The 19435-nt window shown below is 56.5% G+C and overlaps 2 protein-coding genes across 4 annotated transcripts in view; both read left to right on the forward strand.

Annotated features, from left to right (window-relative positions):
- Positions 1 to 9035, forward strand: part of ADAMTS13 (ADAM metallopeptidase with thrombospondin type 1 motif 13) — a 31646-nt gene extending 22611 nt beyond the window's left edge. The window contains exons 24-33 of the mRNA XM_033123960.1: positions 361 to 481; positions 1267 to 1396; positions 1508 to 1687; positions 2338 to 2520; positions 4401 to 4605; positions 5352 to 5670; positions 6171 to 6317; positions 6659 to 6841; positions 7765 to 7949; positions 8583 to 9035. Of these exons, the coding sequence (XP_032979851.1) occupies positions 361 to 481; positions 1267 to 1396; positions 1508 to 1687; positions 2338 to 2520; positions 4401 to 4605; positions 5352 to 5670; positions 6171 to 6317; positions 6659 to 6841; positions 7765 to 7949; positions 8583 to 8768 (1839 nt within the window). The 3' untranslated portion in view covers positions 8769 to 9035. The remainder of the gene's footprint in view (positions 1 to 360; positions 482 to 1266; positions 1397 to 1507; positions 1688 to 2337; positions 2521 to 4400; positions 4606 to 5351; positions 5671 to 6170; positions 6318 to 6658; positions 6842 to 7764; positions 7950 to 8582) is intronic.
- Positions 9036 to 9532: 497 nt separating this feature from the next.
- On the forward strand, positions 9533 to 19382 carry CACFD1 (calcium channel flower domain containing 1). Of its 3 annotated transcripts, XM_033122903.1 has the most exons (6): positions 9648 to 9723; positions 12697 to 12865; positions 13153 to 13292; positions 14729 to 14854; positions 18240 to 18347; positions 18900 to 19382. In XM_033122903.1, the coding sequence occupies exons 2-6, from the start codon at positions 12836 to 12838 to the stop codon at positions 18988 to 18990; spliced, it is 495 nt and encodes a 164-aa protein (XP_032978794.1). In that variant the 5' UTR covers positions 9648 to 9723; positions 12697 to 12835; the 3' UTR covers positions 18991 to 19382. The 3 variants fall into 3 exon arrangements, with proteins under 3 accessions (XP_032978793.1, XP_032978795.1, XP_032978794.1); XM_033122902.1 differs by lacking the exon at positions 12697 to 12865 and having other exon boundaries at positions 9533 to 9723; positions 13220 to 13292; XM_033122904.1 differs by lacking the exons at positions 12697 to 12865; positions 14729 to 14854 and having other exon boundaries at positions 9539 to 9723; positions 13220 to 13292.
- Positions 19383 to 19435: the final 53 nt, after the last annotated feature.

Genomic DNA, 19435 nt, shown 5'->3' on the forward strand with positions numbered 1-19435 from the left:
CCCTCCCATTGGTGAGCCAGGCTGAGAGGACCCAGACCGTGTTAGAATGTTGCCAGCTCTGCTGTGCAGAGAGGCTGCTGGATGGTGGTGCTTATAGACAAGGGTGCCGGCCAACCGAGTGTGCCTGTCAATCGGCTCCTGAGCCCCAGCTCTCAGTCCCGCCCCACAGTGACCACTCGTACCGATGCAGCAGCCAAGTTGAGGTGAAGGCCTCTGCTAGGGGCCGGGAAGCAAGTCATGCTGGAGAAGCAGCAGGAGGGGCAGCCCCTGGGGTGCTGGTGACCACTCTGTCTCCCCAAGAGTTTGGGACAGCTGGGGGTGGGAGCTCAGAACCACCAGCCGGTTGCTTGCCCCCTGCAGCTGGACCCCCAGCCTCCACAGGAGGAGGCTGCATCCCCATCAAGCAGTGCCGGGCTCGGGGCTCGAGCTGCACACGTGTGGACCCCCCTGGCGGGGCCATGCTCCGTGTCCTGTGGTCGAGGTGAGGCCTCCTGAGGACCAGCGCTCGTTAGCTAACTCTTCTCTGCCTGCATATTACCTAATTCTAAAAAGCAATTGGGGTGGCCTACAGAAAAGCCAAATGATACCAGAACATGACATAATATAAAAGCAGATTGGGGCAATGTGCAGACAGCCATGTAATGTGTTCAATGATTGGCTGAAAGATAGGAGAAGATCATAAAACCCAGCGATACTGGCACAAGAGTCTGTTTCTTAAGGTCCAGAAGAGCTATGAGAGACAGGCTCCAAACTTTGCTCTGAGTTCCCGCCAGAGAAACAAAATTAATTTTGAGGTACACAGTGTTCTTTAAAACCCTGACCACTTGCTCAGGAAAACTTCAGTGTGTTTAGCCTTGAGACCAGAGATGTCTTCTGAGGATACCCCTGGAGGAGAGGTGTGAGGGAACTGGCCCTAATGACATCCTTATGAGACACACAGTAAGAGATGCGCGTACAGCAATTCTTATAATGCCTCTCAGACGATGGCAGCTACCACTTGTTGAGCACCTAGTATGTGTCAGGCACTTTGTACTTCCCTTTAAGAATCTTTATACATATGTCTGCAAGTCAGGTATCAGTATATGAAAAAAACCTAAGGCTCAGAGAGGTTAAGTCACTTGTCCAAGGTCACACAGCTGGTAAGTGGCAAAGCCAAGACTCAAATCCATGGGGGTCTTATCTGCTAGAGCACTTCAGACAATGGGCACCTGTGGTGCTGGCTGAGCCCTCCTCTTGGGGCTCGGGGTCCCTTCTTCCTTCCTGCAGGCCTGATGGAGCTGCGTTTCATGTGTGTGGACTCTGCCCTCAGGACACCTGTCCAGGAAGAGCTCTGTGACCTGGCAAGCAAGCCTGAGAATCGGCGGGAGGTCTGCCAGGCTGCCCTGTGTCCAGCTTGGTGAGTTGGGTGGGAGACTGCATGGGGGCAGCAGCCTGGGTCCCCCAGGGAGGAAGGAGTCTTGTCCTGAGGTGTGGCCTCCTTCGGAGCACTGGCCTTCCCTTCCTACAGGTGGGAGACCCGAGCCCTGGCACCATGCCCGGTGACCTGCGGAGGGGGGCAGGTGCTGCTGGCTGTGCGCTGTGTGAGGTTGGACCACGGACGCTCCATCCCCCTGCCTCATGCCAAGTGCTGGCCTGTGCCCCGGCCCGGCCCCTTTGAGGACTGCAGCCCGGAGCCCTGCCCTGCCAGGTGGGCCCCTCCCCAAGGAGGCAGGCGGTCCTGGGCATGCATCTTGGGAGGTGTCGTCATCACCTCCCAGTAGCCTCCTGACCCTTGGTGTCCTAGCCTGCAGGGGTGCCCTGAGGGCCGTGGGGGGTTTAATGGGACTGTGTGTAAAGCGCATGGCACCAGATCCGGGATGCTGCAGGTGCACATGGTTGATGGTCCATTTTTTCATCACCTGCTCTTTACTGAGCACTTGCTATGACCAGGCACTGTTCTGGCACTAGGGGACACAGCAGTGGGTAAGACAGACATGCATCCCTGCCCTCCTAGAGCAGACACTGGGGACAAGGGACAGCTAGACGATAAGACGGGAGACATGTGGTCCCAGTAATGGGGGGGTTGGGATTCCTATTAGAGACAGACATCTTGCAGGACCCCTCGGGTGTCTGCCTCTTCACCAGTGCCTTTTGGAAACATCTGTTTTTTTGCCCTCGTCTTTCCCGTCTGTAAAATGGGTTCTTCTGAATGTCCTCTGTTCACTGTGCCAAGCCCCTCCTTGGAGACATCAGGGTGACCCCCAGAGAGAGCACCTCTTCAGGCCCTTCCTGGTGTGGGGAAATGAGGGGAACCCCTGGCTCCTCTGAGATCCCCCCCCCGATTCTGGTTTGCCCCAGGTGGCGGTACAAGCTGGCAGCCTGCAGTGTGAGCTGTGGGGGAGGGGTTGTGCGGAGGATCCTGTATTGTGCCCGGGCCCTCGGGGGGGACAAGGATGAAGAGATCCTGCCCGATGCCCAGTGCCAGGGGCTGCCTCGCCCAGAGCAGCAGGAGGCCTGCAGCCCGGAGCCCTGCCCGCCCAGGTCAGCAGCCTTAGGGTGTCCAGCAGGGGGCCTGAGCTCCTGGTGTGTGCAGATGCCAGGCTAGGTGCCATGGGGACTGAAGGATGCTCCGTGGCACAGGAGACAGCCCTTAGGAAAGGGGACTACCTGGCAGGTTGTGCAAGGTGGCAGACGTGACATTCCAGCAAAGTGCAGACAGAACTGTCGGTTCTAATGGGGGGGTGGGTGTGGGGAGGCCGGGGGGGCTTCCCAGCGGAGGAGGTGTGGAGCTGACCCCAGCTGGGACGCAGCCACGCTGACACAGGGCAGAATAGTGCTCCAGCCAGCGGGGTGCAGAGACGGGGTTGGAGCCCAGTGGGGAAGGGCAAATATTCACCCGCCTGTACACAGTCCTTCCAGGGTTTCTTCTTTGTACTTTTGCATTTTTAATAATGGAATGCTTTTCCAGACCATACAGAAACGTCCAGAAAAAGAAGGTAACAGACACCCGTGTCCCACCACCAGATTTAACAGATGTTACCATATTGCCATGTTTCCTTCATATCTGTCTCTTGTTTTTAAAGAAACACAGCATTACAGATAGGATTTCATTTAAATGTAAAGCCTTTAACTCATCTGTGATTTATCTGGTGTATGTGGCAAAGTAAAGAGCAAACTTTATTTTTCCAAATCACTGACCAGCAGTGGTTGTTGGATTTCCCCCAAATGGCTCCTAAATCACATCCTAAATTCTCATGTATGTTGGAAAATACGTGGAGGCCTTCTGCCAGGTTCTGTTGGGGCCCCCCTAACTCCTACCCCGTTTCAAATTGTTTTAAATGGGCAGCTGTATGACCCATTTACCATCCATACCAAAGTGTCTCTTAAATTCGACACTTATGCTAAAGTCCCCATTTATTTTCCACATCACATTTGAAGTGAACTGGGATTTTTATGGGAATTTCACACACACGAGCTCTGGCTTCCCCTCGGATGTCACTATAGCCACTCTGGCCTCCCTGATTTTCTGGAACATTCCAGGGGTGCCCCTGACTCAGGGCTATCCCTTTGGCTCAATACACTGCAACAGGAGGTGGGGGGTTGTCCCTGAGCGCTGAGCAGAAAGGCACATGTACCCCACCCGTGACTCTTGGCTCTGCCACCCGCGAACATTTACTTCTCTCTTCACTGTCTCCCTCTTCCTTCTAGAGCACTGGTTTCTCATCCAGGGCCGATTCTGCCTCCTAGGGGACATGTGGCAATGACTGGAGACATTTTAATTGTCACGCCTGGGGAGGGGGGATGCGACTGGCATCTAGGGGGTGGCGGCCAGGGGTGCTGCTGCACAGATGGCTGCCACGACAAAGAGCCGTGGGCCCCAAATGTCCGTGGTGTGAGGTGGAGGGGCACACAGGCTCTGAGAGGGGGTGTTGGTGTGGGTCACCGCTGTTTCCCCAGCATCTAGGACGGCACTAGGCACATTTGAGAAGTCGCATCACAGGGCCGGCCCTGAGGGCAGTGTAGTGTCACGGGCTCCAGTGCAGGCTGTGAACAGTGTCGGCCGTTACCGTTTGTTGGATGCTTACAGATGGACACGGGCAGGACTGACGTGTGGAGACGTTTGCTCTTAAGCTGGGGCATCGTCCCCCACCCGTTACTTGGACCAGCAAACCGTTTTGTGGGTGTCAGTTGTGTGATGACGGGGATGAAAAGAGGGCACTTGGTGAAGGGAAAAGAGGTGTCTTTCCTGCATAGCTTTCCAGTGCCAGTGGCCCTGTGACCAGACAGGAGGAGTTCAGGGCTGCTCTTCCGGATCTCAGTGGCCCTGGAACTGCTCCTGGCCGACCATCCAAGGAGCCCAGTGGGGGTGGTGCCATCTCTGGGGAGGCCCAGCCTCTCTCTGGGGTCTTCTCTTCCTGTAGGTGGAAAGTCATGTCCCTTGGCCCATGCTCAGCCAGCTGTGGCCTTGGCACCGCCACACGCTCGGTGGCGTGTGTGCAGCTGGACCAAGGTCAGGACACAGAGGTGGACGGGGCAGCCTGTGCAGCTCTGGTGCGCCCGCGGGCCAGCGTCCCCTGTGTTGTTGCGGACTGCAAGTATGGGTGGCACGTCAGCACCTGGACGCAGGTAAGTGCTGCAGCTGGGGGTGCGTCAGCTGAGGGCCCTCACACACGGGGACCCTGGGGAGCTTTGCTTCACTGTGATCCCCAAAAAGGAGGGGGAGAGCCGGATCTGCTGGGAAGGGGGCAGTCGGGGCCTCTAGAGACAGAAGACAGCAAGGCCAAGAGACGTGGGCAGCTGGGCCTTAAGAGGCCCTGAGATCTGGAGACACTGGAAGGTGAAGGGCAGATAACTCATTCCCACAGTGGTAAGCAAGTGCCATCCTGTGCCCAGCACCTTGTAAAGCGCCAGGAAGACAATGGTGAATGGGCTGGGTCCCCACTCACAGTGCAGAGAAGAGGCAAAGCAGACCGCCACCGCCCGCTGCGGTCAGAAAGACCCGGGGCATTGGGGCCAGCGGAGATGGAGCTCGGACGAGGGCAGTGCAGGGCAGGAGGGCAGGGCGGACGCCAGGCTGCAGTGACTGACAGTGGAGGAGGCCATGCTGCCTGATTCCCACTTGGGTTTGGAGAGGTCTCGAGGCCTCTGGGGTGACAGTGAGAGATCTGAGCTTGAGTCCCTGCTCTTCTCCCTACATGACCTGTGCCAGGTAACTTCTCTGTGCCTCAGCCTCCTCATCTACATAGTGGAGACACGTGCCTGCCTCCAGTGATGTGCAAAGATTATATCAGGTCATGCCGGGCCTGTGGTCACCTCTGTCCTTGTCACCCTCTGGCAGGGCCAGCCCAACGCCTTTCTCTCTTTCCTGGCAGTGCTCTGTCTCCTGTGGGGATGGCACCCAGCGTCGGCGTGTTACCTGCCTTGGACCCCAGGCCCAGGGGCCTGTGCCAGCTGACTTCTGCCAGCACTTGCCCAAGCCATCGACGGTGCAGGGCTGCTGGGCCGGGCGCTGTGCAGGGCAGGGGACACTCAGCCTGACGCCCCATGAGGAAGCCACTGCTCCAGACCAGACCACACCTGCCACCGCTGGTGCTTCCCCCGAGTGGCCCCAGCCCCGGGCCCGTCTCCTGCCCCCAGCTGCTGCGCCTCAGGAGCTCCTGCCCAGGCCCCAGGAAAGCCTGGCAGAGTCCAGTTAAGTTCCTTCCTCCTTTCCGTCTGAGCAGCTGCCTGGCTGCAGGAGGGGTGGCAGAGGCACCTCCACCTGGGAGAGCTCGGACAAATTCCCTGTGGGGATCTCCTGGGGGTTGTCCTGTGGCCACAGCACCTGAGACATTGGGATGTGTGCAGCTGGGCCGAAGGGATGGGCTTGGGAGGCTGGGTGCAAAGCCGGTCCTCTCTCTCACTGGCCAAGGGCAAGCTTACTTTTATCATCAAGGGAAAGTAACCTGAAGGTTTCACAGTCAGACCCAGGCCTGCGACCAAAGCTGGGCACCACTGTACACACTGCCTCCCTCTTGCTGGAGCACCCAGAAGTGGCTCTGTGCCCTGGGTGGTGATGTCCCTCCCCTGACCTGAGAAGGCTCCTCCCCTCACCCCACTCTCCTTCCCCAGCCTGGAAACCCCCAGCCCTGCCCTGCTGGGAATGCCCCACCCAGAAGCTCCGCTCACCTGTGCTCCTGCTCCCCGTCCAGGTGCCTGTGGCCGGCAGCACCTTGAACCAACAGGAGCCATTGACTTGCGAGGCCCAGGGCAGGCTGACTGTGCAGTGGCTATCGGGCGGCCCCTGGGTGAGGTGGTGACCCTCCAAGTCCTCGAGAGTTCCCTCAACTGCAGCGCTGGTACGTCCAGGACCACGGGAGCCCCTGCTGCCAGCGACGGGCCTGCAAGTGCCCGTGAGCATGACGCCAGCATGCCCATTCCTGGCCTGGCAGTGTGCTCCAGGTGCACCTCCCCTTGTAATTGTCACAGCCATCTCATGACTGGGCTGTGACTGTCCCCATTTTACAGATGAGAAAATTGATTCTAAGATAGATTAAGGAATCTTTCCAGTTATCTAGAGCCACATAGCCAGTAAGCGGGAGGGTAGGGAACCAGACAGACTCAGCTCAGTCTACCCCAAGGCCGCTGCTGCCAACCTGGGTCGGGGGCGCTGGGCCCTCACTGCACTCCCACTTCCTAGGGGACATGCTGCTGCTTTGGGGCAGGCTCACGTGGAGGAAGACGTGCAGAAAGCTGTCCGGCATGACTTTCAGTTCCAAAGCCAACACGCTGGTGGTGAGGCAGCGGCGTGAGCGGTCCGGAGCTGGAGGCGGAGTGCTGCTGCGGTATTCCAGCTGGCCTGCCCCCAGAACCTTCCACCGAGGTATGCCGAGGCACCGGAGCCTCCCCCATCTCCCCAGAGGCCGGCTGGGTGGGCACTGCTGCCAACTGGGCCAGTCCCGATGGCGCGGTGGGCAAGGCAGCCAGAGCTGAGCCGACAGACAGACAGAAGTAGTGCCTTCCTGGACGCCCCACAGAGGCCAGTGCCATTCACCACGTGCAGTCAGCGTGAGGTCCCAGATGCGTGCTGCGTCCTGTCCTCTCTGGGGAAGTGGGGAGTTTGGCCACATCTGCACCCTATCCTTTAGGCCACCACAGTCCCACCCCTGGGTCTTTCAAGATCCTTTAGGGTCCTTCTGTGAGCCGCTGTCCGCCAGCCCTGTTCCCGTGCGCTGTCCTCTTGGCTCAGCCCCTGCAGAGCTGCTGTGTGCATGCATGCTTGCACACGTGTACATGCACAGGCACACCTCATGCAGAGGATGGCATCCCAGGGACCCTGCTTTGCCCATGGCCCCACGGTGTCCTTGGGTAGCCCTGTAGGGTGCTTCAGGGAGCTGGCCCTCATCCAACAGCCCAAACTGGCTGAAGGTGGCTCCTCCCCGCTCCTCCCCCCCCACGGCAGGCCTCAGCTGAGAAGCGGGACACGAGAAGTGGGGCTTCTTCCTCCACAGAGCTTTGGCCCCCACCTCCCCTGTCCCTCACACGGAGCTGTGCTGGTGCCCTGGATCACAGGCACCACGTGGTCCCGGGGCTGCCTGCCGGCCTGCCTTTGTGTAGGGTCACACAGCTGGGCGGTGGTAGAGGTGGGGTTCAGTGGGGTCTTCTTCCTGGAAGCCCCGATCTTGACCAGTGTCATACTGCTCTCCGGCTTTGAGCTGCCCTGGCTTCTGGCAGTAGGAGTCTTTCAGGCACTGCTGTGTCCCTCAGGTGGTCCGTACCCAGCCCAGCCACCTGCTCTCTTTGCAGAATGTGACATGCAGCTCTTTGGACCCCGGGGTGAAATAAAAAACCCATCAGTGAGTCCAGATGGGAGGAGCGTGGGCGGCTGCCGCATCTTCATCAATGTGGCTCCGCAGGCACGGATCGCCATCCACGGCCTGGCCACCCACATGGGCACCGGCACTGAGGGAACCGGGGCCAGCTACATATTGGTGAGGCTACCACGATGGCAACAGGAATGGGCTAACTTTTGCTATGATTCTGACAACTGCCCCTGGGGACAGGGACCCGCGGTGCTGGGCTAGAGGACCTGGAGATTACTTCAGACCCAAACCCTCAACATTATTAGTGAAGGAATGGGAGAAAAGAGCTTTCTGCCCTTATTCACCAACAAATGTTGTTGCGCCCCCTACAAGAGGGAAATAGAAAAAACCTTTTCTGATGGGGACAGCCAGTTAACCCAGGACTGAAGCATACTTTTAGAGCCTCTATAACTGCCAGAAGAGGGGGCCAATCTCTTTCCCCATAAGGTTTCCAGTGTTCTGGGAGAATTGTTTTCTGCAAGGTACCAGTTCCTCCTCTAGAGGCAGCCTGGCTTCTGGAATGGGAGAGACCTGGGCTCATATCCAAGCTCTGGCATCCAGGCTGTGTGTCCTTGGGGAAGTGGTGCAACTTCTCTGAGCCTCAATTTCATGGGTAGGATAAGTGTCTTTCTGATAGGGCTCTTGTGTGAGGAGTAAATATGACCCTGAGTGTATGATACCTTGTATATTAAGGGCTCCATGAATACTAGCTAATTATTATTTATGGGTGGTGGTCCTTCGGGGCTGTCCCTTTCTTCCCAGATCCGAGACATCCAGAGCCTGAGGACGACGACATTCCGAAGGCAGCAGGCACTCTACTGGGAGTCAGAGGGCAGCCAGGCTGAGATAGAATTTAGTCAGGGCTTCCTGGAAACACACGGCAGCCTGCGCGGCCAGTACTGGACACTGCAGTCTAGAGCTCAGGAGCCCAGCAGGGCCCTGCCCTAGCTTCCTCTCCAAGCACATCCCTCTGTTGACCCACGCGTGCAGTGGGGTGCACTGCACGCATGGGTCCAATCTTAGAAGGCAAAGGAAGGAACTTGACATTTATGGGTACCAGTTAGGTGCTTGGTCAGCCCTGGGGGGCTTTCCAATTTGAATTCCCTCCAATTTTAAGAATCACTTTTAGCGCCTCTTCCTACGTGCACAACGCTGGGGGGAGGGTCGGGGGTACTCTCCGGAAAGGCAGCCCCCAGCACCTCCGGTACCAATAAACAGAGCGTGCAGTCTGACCAGCGTTTTCTTCCGATAACCAGTCAGAATCTGGCTTGAAAACCCATCCCACGGCACGGCGGGGATTCCCTGGCCGCGGTCGAGCCCCAGAGCCGTTCCTGAGCCCACCGAACCTCTCGCCACTCCTCGTGGCCTTCACAGGGAAGAGAGGCGATGGAGTGTGGAGTCGCAGTGGGCGCGGATCCTGGCGTACCTGTTAATTCTCTGCGAAGTCCCGTCTCTAGGCTCGTCCCATTGGGATGATTTGTCCACCTGGGAGTCCTGGCCTCCAGAACCCGCCCCCCCGGCTAATGAACCGGAGCCTCGGTGCACCTCGCAACGGCCCCAGAGCCCCATGCTAATAAGCACGAGCCCCGCGGGCGCACCTCTCTGGGCCCCCCGAGCCTTGCCTCTATGCTAATAAGCGCGAGACCCTCCGGCACGGCTCACCACGGCCCCGCCCCCTATGCTAATGAGCCCCCGCCTCTCCCACAAGGCAGCGCGCCGGCCGACGCGGCCGGCTCGGGAGTCCTTTGTGAGGGCGGTGGGCTGCGCCAGACAAGCAGCACCATGAGCAGCTCGGGCGGCGCGGCGGCGGCGTCCGTTAGCTCCGCGCCGCCCGCGCAGGAGGAGGGCATGACGTGGTGGTACCGCTGGCTGTGTCGCCTGTCGGGGGTGCTGGGGGCCTTCTGTGAGTACCCGGCCCGGGAGAGGGGCCCGCCTTGCCGCCCGCCGCGCATGCGCGCCCGGCCCCGCCCCTCCGCGCGCCCCCGCGGAGAGGGGCCGCGGTCGCGCGGGGGTCTGCGAGGCCCCCGCCCGGGAGGAGGAGTGGCGGGGGCGGCGTGAGTGAGCGCCCTTGCGGTTGCTATGGTTACCGGCCGCCGGCCTGGGCTCCCGAGTTTCCAGGCTGGGCTGGCAGCCCTGGAGACTTTCCGGGAGGGAACGTGAGCTGGACTCGTCGCGGCTCAGGCACTGCCCCTCCGCGCCCCTCGGAGCACCCACTCCCGAGCCTCTGGGACCGTCGAGAGGCTGCTTGCAAAGCGCTGGCTCAGCCGGGCCGGGAGGCAGCCGCACCTGTTGCCTTGGGCGTGGGTGGGGGCTGCAGCGCTCTCACCTTCGGGCGAAGGTTGTTTGTAAGTGGGGTGGATGCAGGTCTGGCCAGATTTCCGGAGGGCCAGGTGGTGCCAGGGGACAGGTGGTTCCCAGGAGAGGCCCGGGCAGTGAACTGAGGGAGGCGGCCACTCCTCTGGGTCCTCGCTGTCCCCTTGGAGGTCAGTGCGTTTCCTTTGCTGTCAGTTCTGCCTCAGCCATTTTTCATTTCCTTTCCTTTCCACCCCTCAACCCCATACTGAAGGTGCATCTTGACTTCAGATTTCCAGGGAAGTCAAGCTATCTTAGCACAAGCCCCTTCCTCCCTCCTCAAGAACATACATAGGAAGGCAGATCTGCTACAGAAGTAAAATAAAGATCATATGGCAGGTCTTCATAAAACGCAACTATAAGTCAGTTTGAATGATCCACTCTCTTCCTGCTGCCCTCAGCAGTGTGACTGATGAGAGAGGGACGGGGCACAGCCGGAGGTCTTAGAAAGGGAACTTCCAGGAGGTCCCGCAGGATTTGAACAGTGCCTACGGGGCACAGAGGCCTGGCTGGGGCCAGGCAGGGCAGACCCTGACCAGATCTGCCAGAAGGAACACGTTTTTGGGGTCTCCTTCCGGTCCCACAGTCCTCCCAGGTGGGTGGAGGTAGGAAGTTCAGGAGTGCAGAGTTAGGACTGTGCTACTCTGTCAGGGCATGCCCTTCTCCAGAGGTGACAGTGGGACGGCCCTTCCCCAAATCACAAAAAGGCCCCTGTCACTGCTGTTGCGAGCAGGCATGCTTTTGACTTGGTAGGAGAGCCTGGGGGGCTTGAGGTCAGATTTAGCTCCTATCCTCTCAAGTTTGGTTAGCTGCTTCCCTGGCAGATCACAGCAGTGCGTGCTGTGGGGAGTAAGTGACAGGTCAGTGGGGGAGAAGGGAAAGGTCCCTACTGGCCTGTGGGCCCTCCCCCTCCCTCCATCTCGGAGTTAGATGGGATCCCATCCAATTCTGTGCCTCTCAAAGTGGGTACCTGGGCCACCCCGGGAGTTCTTGGTGTTGGGGCTACAATGAAGCTTCAGGAGAAACCTGTGGCATCGCCCTGAAATGTCTGTCTCACCTGCAGGGTTGGTGGGGGGAGGTGACTGTTACATGGACACCAAATACAACTGACTTTTGAACAACACGGGTTTGAACTGCACGGGTCCACTTACATGCAGATGTTTTTCAATAAGTGTACAGTTGGCCCTCTTGTATCCCTGGGTTTTGCATCTGCGGATTCAACCAACCATGGATCGAAAACAGTATTTTTGATCCATGGTTGAAAATCCACGCAAGTGAGGGCCAACTGTGTGCATTTGTTCAACGCCATTTTTATTATATAAAGGACTTGAGCGTGTGCGATTTTGGTATCCATGGGGTCCTGGAACCAATCCCACGCGGATACGGAAGGACCACTGTAAAGTTTTTGGGGAGTCAAAAGTCATACTTGGATTTTCGATTGCGTGGGGGTCGGCTTGCCTAAGCCCTGCACTGTTTGAGGGTCAACTGTAGTACATTGCAGGTGGAATGCAAATCACACAGGTGTTTCAGAGATGAAACCGGAGTTCACATAAGGGTTGTGCTTCTGGTTGGGGGTGAGGTCGCTCTCTGCAGTGGGGGACCTCAGAGAAGCCATTACTTTGGGCGCTGACAACCCTCTGGAGGCAGTCGCTCGGGAAGGGGATTGCACAGGACACCGCGCTCACTTAGCTTGAGTGTTGGAGACTCTAAGTGGAATCCGCCAGCCTTGATTGTTAAGGGACTGCTGGCTGGGTTGCCACCTGGTCCTCCCCCAAGGTTGGCTGTTGGTAGGACAGTGCGGGTAGGGTCGGAGCTGGAGGCGAAATGCTGTCGGCAGCAGGAAGTGTGGCTGTTGGCAGGTGACACAGGCACAGCTTACAGGCAGAAGCAGTACTGTCTCGTGGGCACTTAGCATCTGTGGCCCTGGGGAACCTTGATGCCTGAATGTGTCTGTGCCATGCCCAGGACAAGTACAGCCTTTTAAGTGGCAGAAGGACGTCTGTCGTGGGAGACCTTGGGAGGCACACGAGGGCGTCCCATTGCACGTTGGGCTCACTTCACCCGGGTCCCTCCCCCGTCTGCTGTCTGCATAGGGTTACACGGGAAAATAGCAGGAGACTTCCAGGCCACGTCAGGGATCAGATACACTGGACTGCTGCAAGTTTAATGAGCTGGTGGCTACCTGCTGCCTCAGCGGGCCCTCTTCCTGCCCTGCCCCCAGCTGTGGCCTGGGCTTGCTGCCTAGACCTGCCTTCTTGGTGAATCTGGGCTGTGGGTAGAGGAGGGAGGCGAGTGTGACAGACTCTGCCCGTGCGGTGCAGTTGGGAGGGGCAGGCAGCCACTTTCGGGGTAGAAGAGGATGTACCCCTCTCCATTGTGGCCCCTGTGTGGTTCAGAGGTGGGTGGGCTGGACTGTGGGGCGTGCCTGAGTGCAGGAGAGGAAACAGCTCTAAAAGGTGAAGAGATGTTACCCAACCAAGGTCGCGCAGCTGCTGTGTAAGTCACAGCTGGAATTGTGATCCAGGTCGACCTGATCCTAACTTCTGGAGAGAGGCACTCCTTGTCCCAGACCTAATCCAAGCCACGTTTTCCAAGTTAGAGGACTTCTTACGTGGCCAGCCCTGGGAAAGGGACGCCTGCCCTGGCCAGAGCCCTTGAGAAACATGTCTCTTTCTTTGGAACTACCTTGCAAGGTGGGTATTGGCACAACTAGGATTCTGAAGGTGGGCTCCTCCAAGCCCCAGAACAGAGAGGGTGAGATGCCCTCGCAGCCTCACCACGCTCTGAGAGCCAGCCAGCTCAGAGCCAGCTGCAGCCTGGCATTGGGGGCCTGGGGCAGGCAGCCTCACCTGTGACGTGGAGCAGTTACGTGGGCCTCACTTGTCTCAGATGGCAAAGGGGAGACTTCTAGGTGCTGTGAGAAGAACCGAGCACTGGGTGTCGGAAGGGCTTCTTGTGATTTCACAAACCATCTCCCCAGGTGGCCTTCCCAGCAGGCTCTGTGCCGTCCTCTCTGCTAATTCCTGCCCGTGTCTCTTGCTTTCAAGCTTGCGCCATCTCTGGCCTCTTCAACTGCGTCAGCATCCATCCTCTGAACATCGCAGCTGGCGTGTGGATGATGTGAGTAGCCCATGCCTGTCCCGCCGGGTGGCCTTTGGGGCATGTGGATTTCTGGCCGCTGTGCAGACCTTCACCTCCTGACAACTACCCTGTTCTGTTCAGCCTCCCTAGTCCTCATTAGGGCCAGGGCTGGGGGACGCCCACCCCGCCTTTGCTGGTGTAGGGCCGAGGTCACTCATTTCCTGAGGGTCTCCTGAGTCAGACTCTGCAGACACCAAGTCCACCCCCAGCGGCCTCGCCTCTGGGAGCTCCCAAGGCCACCTGGACCAGCCAAGGACTGAGGTGGAAGGGTGGTTTCTGACGGGGTTGGAGTCAGGTGCTGGGTCAGGAGGTCCAGCTTGGAGGAGGGTGTGCAGTGCCGGCCACAGACAGGACAGGTTAGAGTTGGCACAGGATCAGGCAGTTAGAACGACCCAGGTGAGTTCCCTGCCCCCCTCCTGCCAGGGTAGCTTGATCCTGTTGGAAGGGAAGGGAGCGGTGAGAACCGGCCAGTGCGGCTATGGCTGCATCTGACCCCCCAGGCATGTGAGAAGTGGCTGTGCACCAAGCATGGTCCGTGCCCACGTGGGGCTTGGGCTGGGAGCGCAGAGATGGACACGTGGTCCAACCCTCAGAGGGCTCAGGCCAGTAGCGAGGCCTGGGCATTTCCGGGGGTGGGGGGGTGCACAGACCTGTGCTGCCAGAGGCAGTAGGGACGGGACGGACACGCGGGCGAGAGGCACTGGACTCTTAGACGAGAAAGGGTTGGCCACGCACTGCGGAGGGTCAGGTTGGGAGGCCTGGCCCATGTGGGCGAGGCTCCGGGTTGGGGGCCGTGTTAGTGGTGCAGAGTTCCTGCTCTGGGGGGTGTGGTGGGCTGTTGGGGTGCCCTGAGCCTGCATTTCTGTCAACTGAGGGTAACGAGGGAACGTTTCCCCAGGCCTGAGGGCGACGGAAGGGCCAGTGTCTGTGAGCCAGCCGCAGAGAACACGAGAACGAGCAGACATCCTCAGTGCCCCGTGGCTTGGCTGTTCTGTGCAGCACATGGGGCGCTGCACAGAAGGGCTTGCGGAGTTCCTTCCCCCACGTGTGGGCTTCCTGAGGGTGGGGCTATGTTAGTGCACAGACTGACCTGCACCTAGCTTTCCTGGGGGACAACTTTCCCAGCCGATGGCGACGCTGTGACAGCCCTGCTGTCCCGCACGGAGGAACTTGCTGTGTGCTGACAGCAGTGCTGTGACACAGAAGTTTCTGGCCCCCTTCAGAGACCAGCAGGATGAGGGGAAGACCCTGATTCTCCCCTCAGGAGCGCCAGTTCCGTTAGGGAGCCGTGCAGGGGGGCAGCGGGGAGTGGTGACATGTCCTGCAGAGGCTCTGCGAGGGAGAGCCGGGAGGCGTGGAGGGGCGTGGGTGGCGTCGCCCCACTTGTCAGCGGCACTGTCCTCTCCCCCGCCCAGCACGAACGCCTTCATCCTGTTGCTCTGCGAGGCGCCCTTCTGCTGCCAGTTCATTGAGTTTGCGAACACGGTGGCGGCGAAGGTGGACAGGCTGCGCTCCTGGCAGAAGGCTGTCTTCTACTGCGGGTGAGGGGCTGCGGGCAGGGCCGGGACGGGGGACGTGTGACCTCGGGGGCCCAGACTTGGTTCCCAAGCCCAGCATGCTAGGTGACCTGAAGGGCAGGGGACACGCTGGCCGGGGCGATCGGTGGAGGTGTCGCCTGGGACTCCTTGGTGCTGTGCCAGTGGGATGGGCCCCACAGCTCAGTCGTGCGCGGTTCAGACATGGGGCACACGCGCCTTGCAGCGCTGTGTGCAGTGGGGAGCAACGAGATGCGCCTGGGCTCTTGGCCCAGCCGTCGGGAGTTGTTTAACACGTTTTGGTACGTTCGTGGGATGAGTGTCTGCACAGCCTTTCCAGAGTGTGGTCAATCTAGGCTTCCTGACAGGAAGGGAAGAGCGAGCTGCAGAACAGAAAGTATCACCTTCCAAGTACGCCTTTCTCTTATATTCCTGTTTCTAACAACATATTCAATATGAGTCATGAGATTGAACTAATTCCAGGATGTGTTTCATACACAGAAGCTTCTAGAACAGTGCCTGGTGCCGAGGAGGCCCTCAACAGCTTCTGGCAGCAGCAGCAATAGTTGCTATTATGCATATTATCTTTAGAAGTAAACATGGGGGGGGGTCTTATTTCAAACGTTTCTCCCCTTCCTGGGGGCTCAGCCGTTTGGACAGAACACAAGACGTGTGTCCTGTCCTAGAGCCCTTTCCCCCAAATCTAAACCATAGGGTCACATACGCACCGTCCTGTCCTTTCCCTTGATCTTTACGTTTTTAAATGTAATTTTTAAATACTAACTGCAGTACGTATTCATTACAAATAATTTGGAAAATAGAAAACTGTTACCCAAAGCACCATTACTTGTTAACATTTGATATATGTCCTTTCACTGTGTCTTCAGGCATCAAAAAAAAATCTGTTTCTGACATGGTTATAGCCATTGTAAATAAATTTGTATACTGCTTTTTTTTTCATAGAACATCATGATATAAACATTTTCAGCATTACCACAAAGACTTCGTAAGATTTCTTCTAATGATAGGAATATTTATTTAACTGGATATAGGATGCTTTTCTGAATTTGTACATGGTGGTCTCAGGCAAGCTGTGACGAACATCTGCGTGCTAAAACTTTCTGTTTATGATGATGTCCTTAGGATATACTGTATTTTGCCATGTATAATGCGCACCCACGTTTCTGACCCAAACTTTCAGGGGGAAAAAAAATCTTTCATTTTAATTTTTTAATTCAAATTTTTATCCATTTACATTTAGGTACTTGTTTTTTGTATTATAAAGGAATTTTAGCATCTATTTTTTAATACGGCACAATAAATTTTTTTGTAACAAATAATTACAAAACATAAGAACATATACAAGGTACAAGACATTTTATGTACCGGTAACAAATTTATGATATTTAGGCATCATAGAATGCCAAGAATTCTTTGTTGTTGCAAGTTCGTCGTAAGTTCAACAGAACTATCGTATTCCAGGATATTGTTTTGCATACAGATATCTTTATTGATTTCTAGAGTTATACTTTTAATTCATAAGCATAAATAAAAGAATTTAAAAACATTTCCATAGATACAGAGTTAGTACTACCCATGTATAATGGACATCCTTATTTTTGCCTCACAAATTTGAGCAAAAAAGAATGCTTAATACACAGCAAAATACGGTATGTCTAGGTGTGGAATTATTAGGTCAAAGATTACGATCATTTAAAAGATTTCAATGCTTCACTAAATTACTTTCCCAGGAGGTTATCTGATTTCTTCCCATCCTCCCTTCCAGCGCTGTGTACCATTTTCACATTTGTATCTGTTACCTAAGAGGTGAAATATTTTCCCACGTTTTCTACTGATTGCATTTTCTTTTTTGAAAATGGTCTAGTTTACTTTTTATCTATTGGTATCTTAATGTTTCACTTAGTAAGTTCTGTGTGTTTCTGTATTAAAGATTTCTTAATCCTTTGTTACATTTCCTGCAAGTATTTTTCCAGCCTGTTGTTTGCCTTTCTGTTTTAACAGATTTTTTTTTACCCCCTGTGGTCTTTCTTTTCCTTTGTAATTTCTATTATTCTTTCATCACTTAGAAGTTTTATAACTACAGTTGACCCTTGAACGACATGGAGGTTAAGGGCACTGACTCCCATGCAGTCAAAAGCCTGTGTACAACTTGTGACTCCCTGAAAACTTAACTACTACTGGCCTTCCCGGTGACCGGAAGAAAGCCTTACTGGTGACGTAAACAGTCAACGCATATTTTGTCCGCTACGTGTGTTATATACTGTGTTCTTACAAAAAAGTAAGCCAGAGAAAAGAAACTGTTATTAGAAACCATAAGGAAGAAAATGAAATGTAAATACATTTATAGTGCTATACCTATTTCTTGAAAAAATCCACGTGTAAGTAGACCTGCGCAGTTCAAACCTGTGTTGTTCAAGGGTCAACTGTACAGTAAAACCTCATGATCACATGTCCAGCCAGAATGGAAATTCTGGTAGCATTCAGTTGGTCAGGCCCCATTCTCCTCCCCAGCCAGCAGTCGGCTGGCTGCAGGCTACTGCCTTATCTTCTCTGTACAGGGCAGGGTGTGTGGCAGGGAAAGGCCAGTGGGGACGTATGGGCGGCCTCATCCAGGAAGTGGCAGGACAGAGTGCTGGTCCTCAAGTCACCCGTATTTTCTGGCGTTTTCCTGGCCTAGTTAACTTCAATCGCCGCCACCGGCCTGGAAATCCCAGGATCAAGGGTCAGGCTGTCGTCACGTAAGCCAGAGTGCACACCTGCCGCCAGGTGGCGCCATGCTGCAGTTGGGACGACGCAGAGCCAGTTAGCTAGCTGCTCCTGCCAGGAACCTTGCCCTGAGACCCAGTGCCCAATGCAGTTTAATCTTTGGGATCTTTCTTGTTGAGATTTGGCTGGTTTTCTGTGCTAATAAGAGCTAACATTTGTGTCGTGCTTTCGCTGTTCTAGGCTTTGTGTTGAGCAGTTCACAAGCCTTTCCTCGTTCAATCTCAAAACCTCAGGTTTGATCCCCATTCCATACAGAGACTGGGCCTCAGAGAAGTGAACTAACTTGCCCACAGTCACCAAGCGCGTAAGGGCCTGAACCGACACTAGATTTTCTGGTCTGCCTGTTTTATGAACAGTGAGGCGGTCGGACCGCTTCAGTGCTGTTTAATCCTTTTTGGATCACAGACCTTTTCAAAAATCTGATGAAAACTGGAGGTCCTCTCCCCAGAAAAATGCACAGAATTTGGCAGACAAGTTCCTGGGTGTTTGAGGATTTCCTGTGCCTGGCTGTCTGGGAAGGGGGCTGGGCTGAGTCCGGGAAGCCTGGACGTGGCCCGGTGGCCACAGGGTAGGCGTGTCCCCTTGACCTCTGCTTCTCCCCCAGGATGGCCGTTGTTCCCATCATCATCAGCCTGACCCTGACCACACTGCTGGGCAACGCCATTGCCTTTGCCACTGGAGTGCTGTACGGACTCTCTGCTCTGGGCAAAAAGTGCGTCTGCCGGGCCCAGCCCCGGGGAGGGGTCTTTACTTCCTGCCTCCTGAGTCTCAGTGAGGAAGGTCTGAGAGTGGCCCCTGGTATCCAGTTTTGGAAACTGAGGCACAGAGGTTTTCAGTGACTCCTCAGTTTCTTTAAGGTGTTCAGCTCTAGGGAATGAGAGCAGGAGAATTCATGAACCTTCCTGGTGGCCCAGTCGTGCCTTGCCACAGCCCAGGGCGGGGATGGCAGACAGGGCTTGTGAGAGCCTCTCCCCACCTGGCGCCCACACCTGACATTGCAGTCACTGGCTACCGTCTCTCTCAGAGCCCAGACTGAGGCTCTGACTCCTTCTCAACCCCGCATCCCAGGCAGCCTGTGCCACTCTTAGAGGTGACAAGACATGTCTTTGCCATCGTAGCAAAAGGGCCTGTGTGGAAACCAGAAGGCCCAGGAGGCCCTCCCTGCAGGTCATGCTTGGGTCACTGGCCAGGAACCCGGGAGCGGCTGGGAGGGCTGTGTGCCTGGGGCTGTCCCTGGTGTGACGCTGACTTGCTCTCTCTGCAGAGGCGACGCAATCTCCTATGCCAGGATCCAACAGCAGAAGCAGCAGGCAGATGAGGAGAAGCTGGCAGAGACCCTGGAGGGGGAGCTGTGATGCAGGTCCGGGTGACGCGCCCCATACCCTCGCCCCTCTGATTCTGCGTGAGCGTGGCCAGCAGGGACGGGGCCGGAGGCATTGACCTTGAGGGACAGCCTGGGGGAGGAGCCTGTGCCTGGCTGCCATCAGCTTAGCCCCTCCCCGGAGTCCTCCTGTCTGCCCCTCTCTCCGCACTGGCATCGCCTGGCTGAGCAGGTGCTGAGGTGCTGGGGCGAGGGCCCCGCAGGCCTGGGCTTCAGCAAGTGCACGGGCAGGACGAGCCTTGGGGGTGGCCCAGGCCACGGGACTTGAGGTGGAGGGCAGCCGGCAGCAGCTCTGCTCACAGCTCACCTGGCCCCACAGCCGCCTGGCCTGGCCATAAACAGGCTCGGGTGGATTTCCGGACTTCCTCAGCTGGCAGAACCGTCGGGGACTCGCTGAAAGGCTGGGACGAGCTTCCCCT

Source organism: Rhinolophus ferrumequinum, chromosome 12 (genome assembly GCF_004115265.2).
Source record: "Rhinolophus ferrumequinum isolate MPI-CBG mRhiFer1 chromosome 12, mRhiFer1_v1.p, whole genome shotgun sequence".
Taxonomy (NCBI): Eukaryota; Metazoa; Chordata; class Mammalia; order Chiroptera; family Rhinolophidae; genus Rhinolophus; species Rhinolophus ferrumequinum.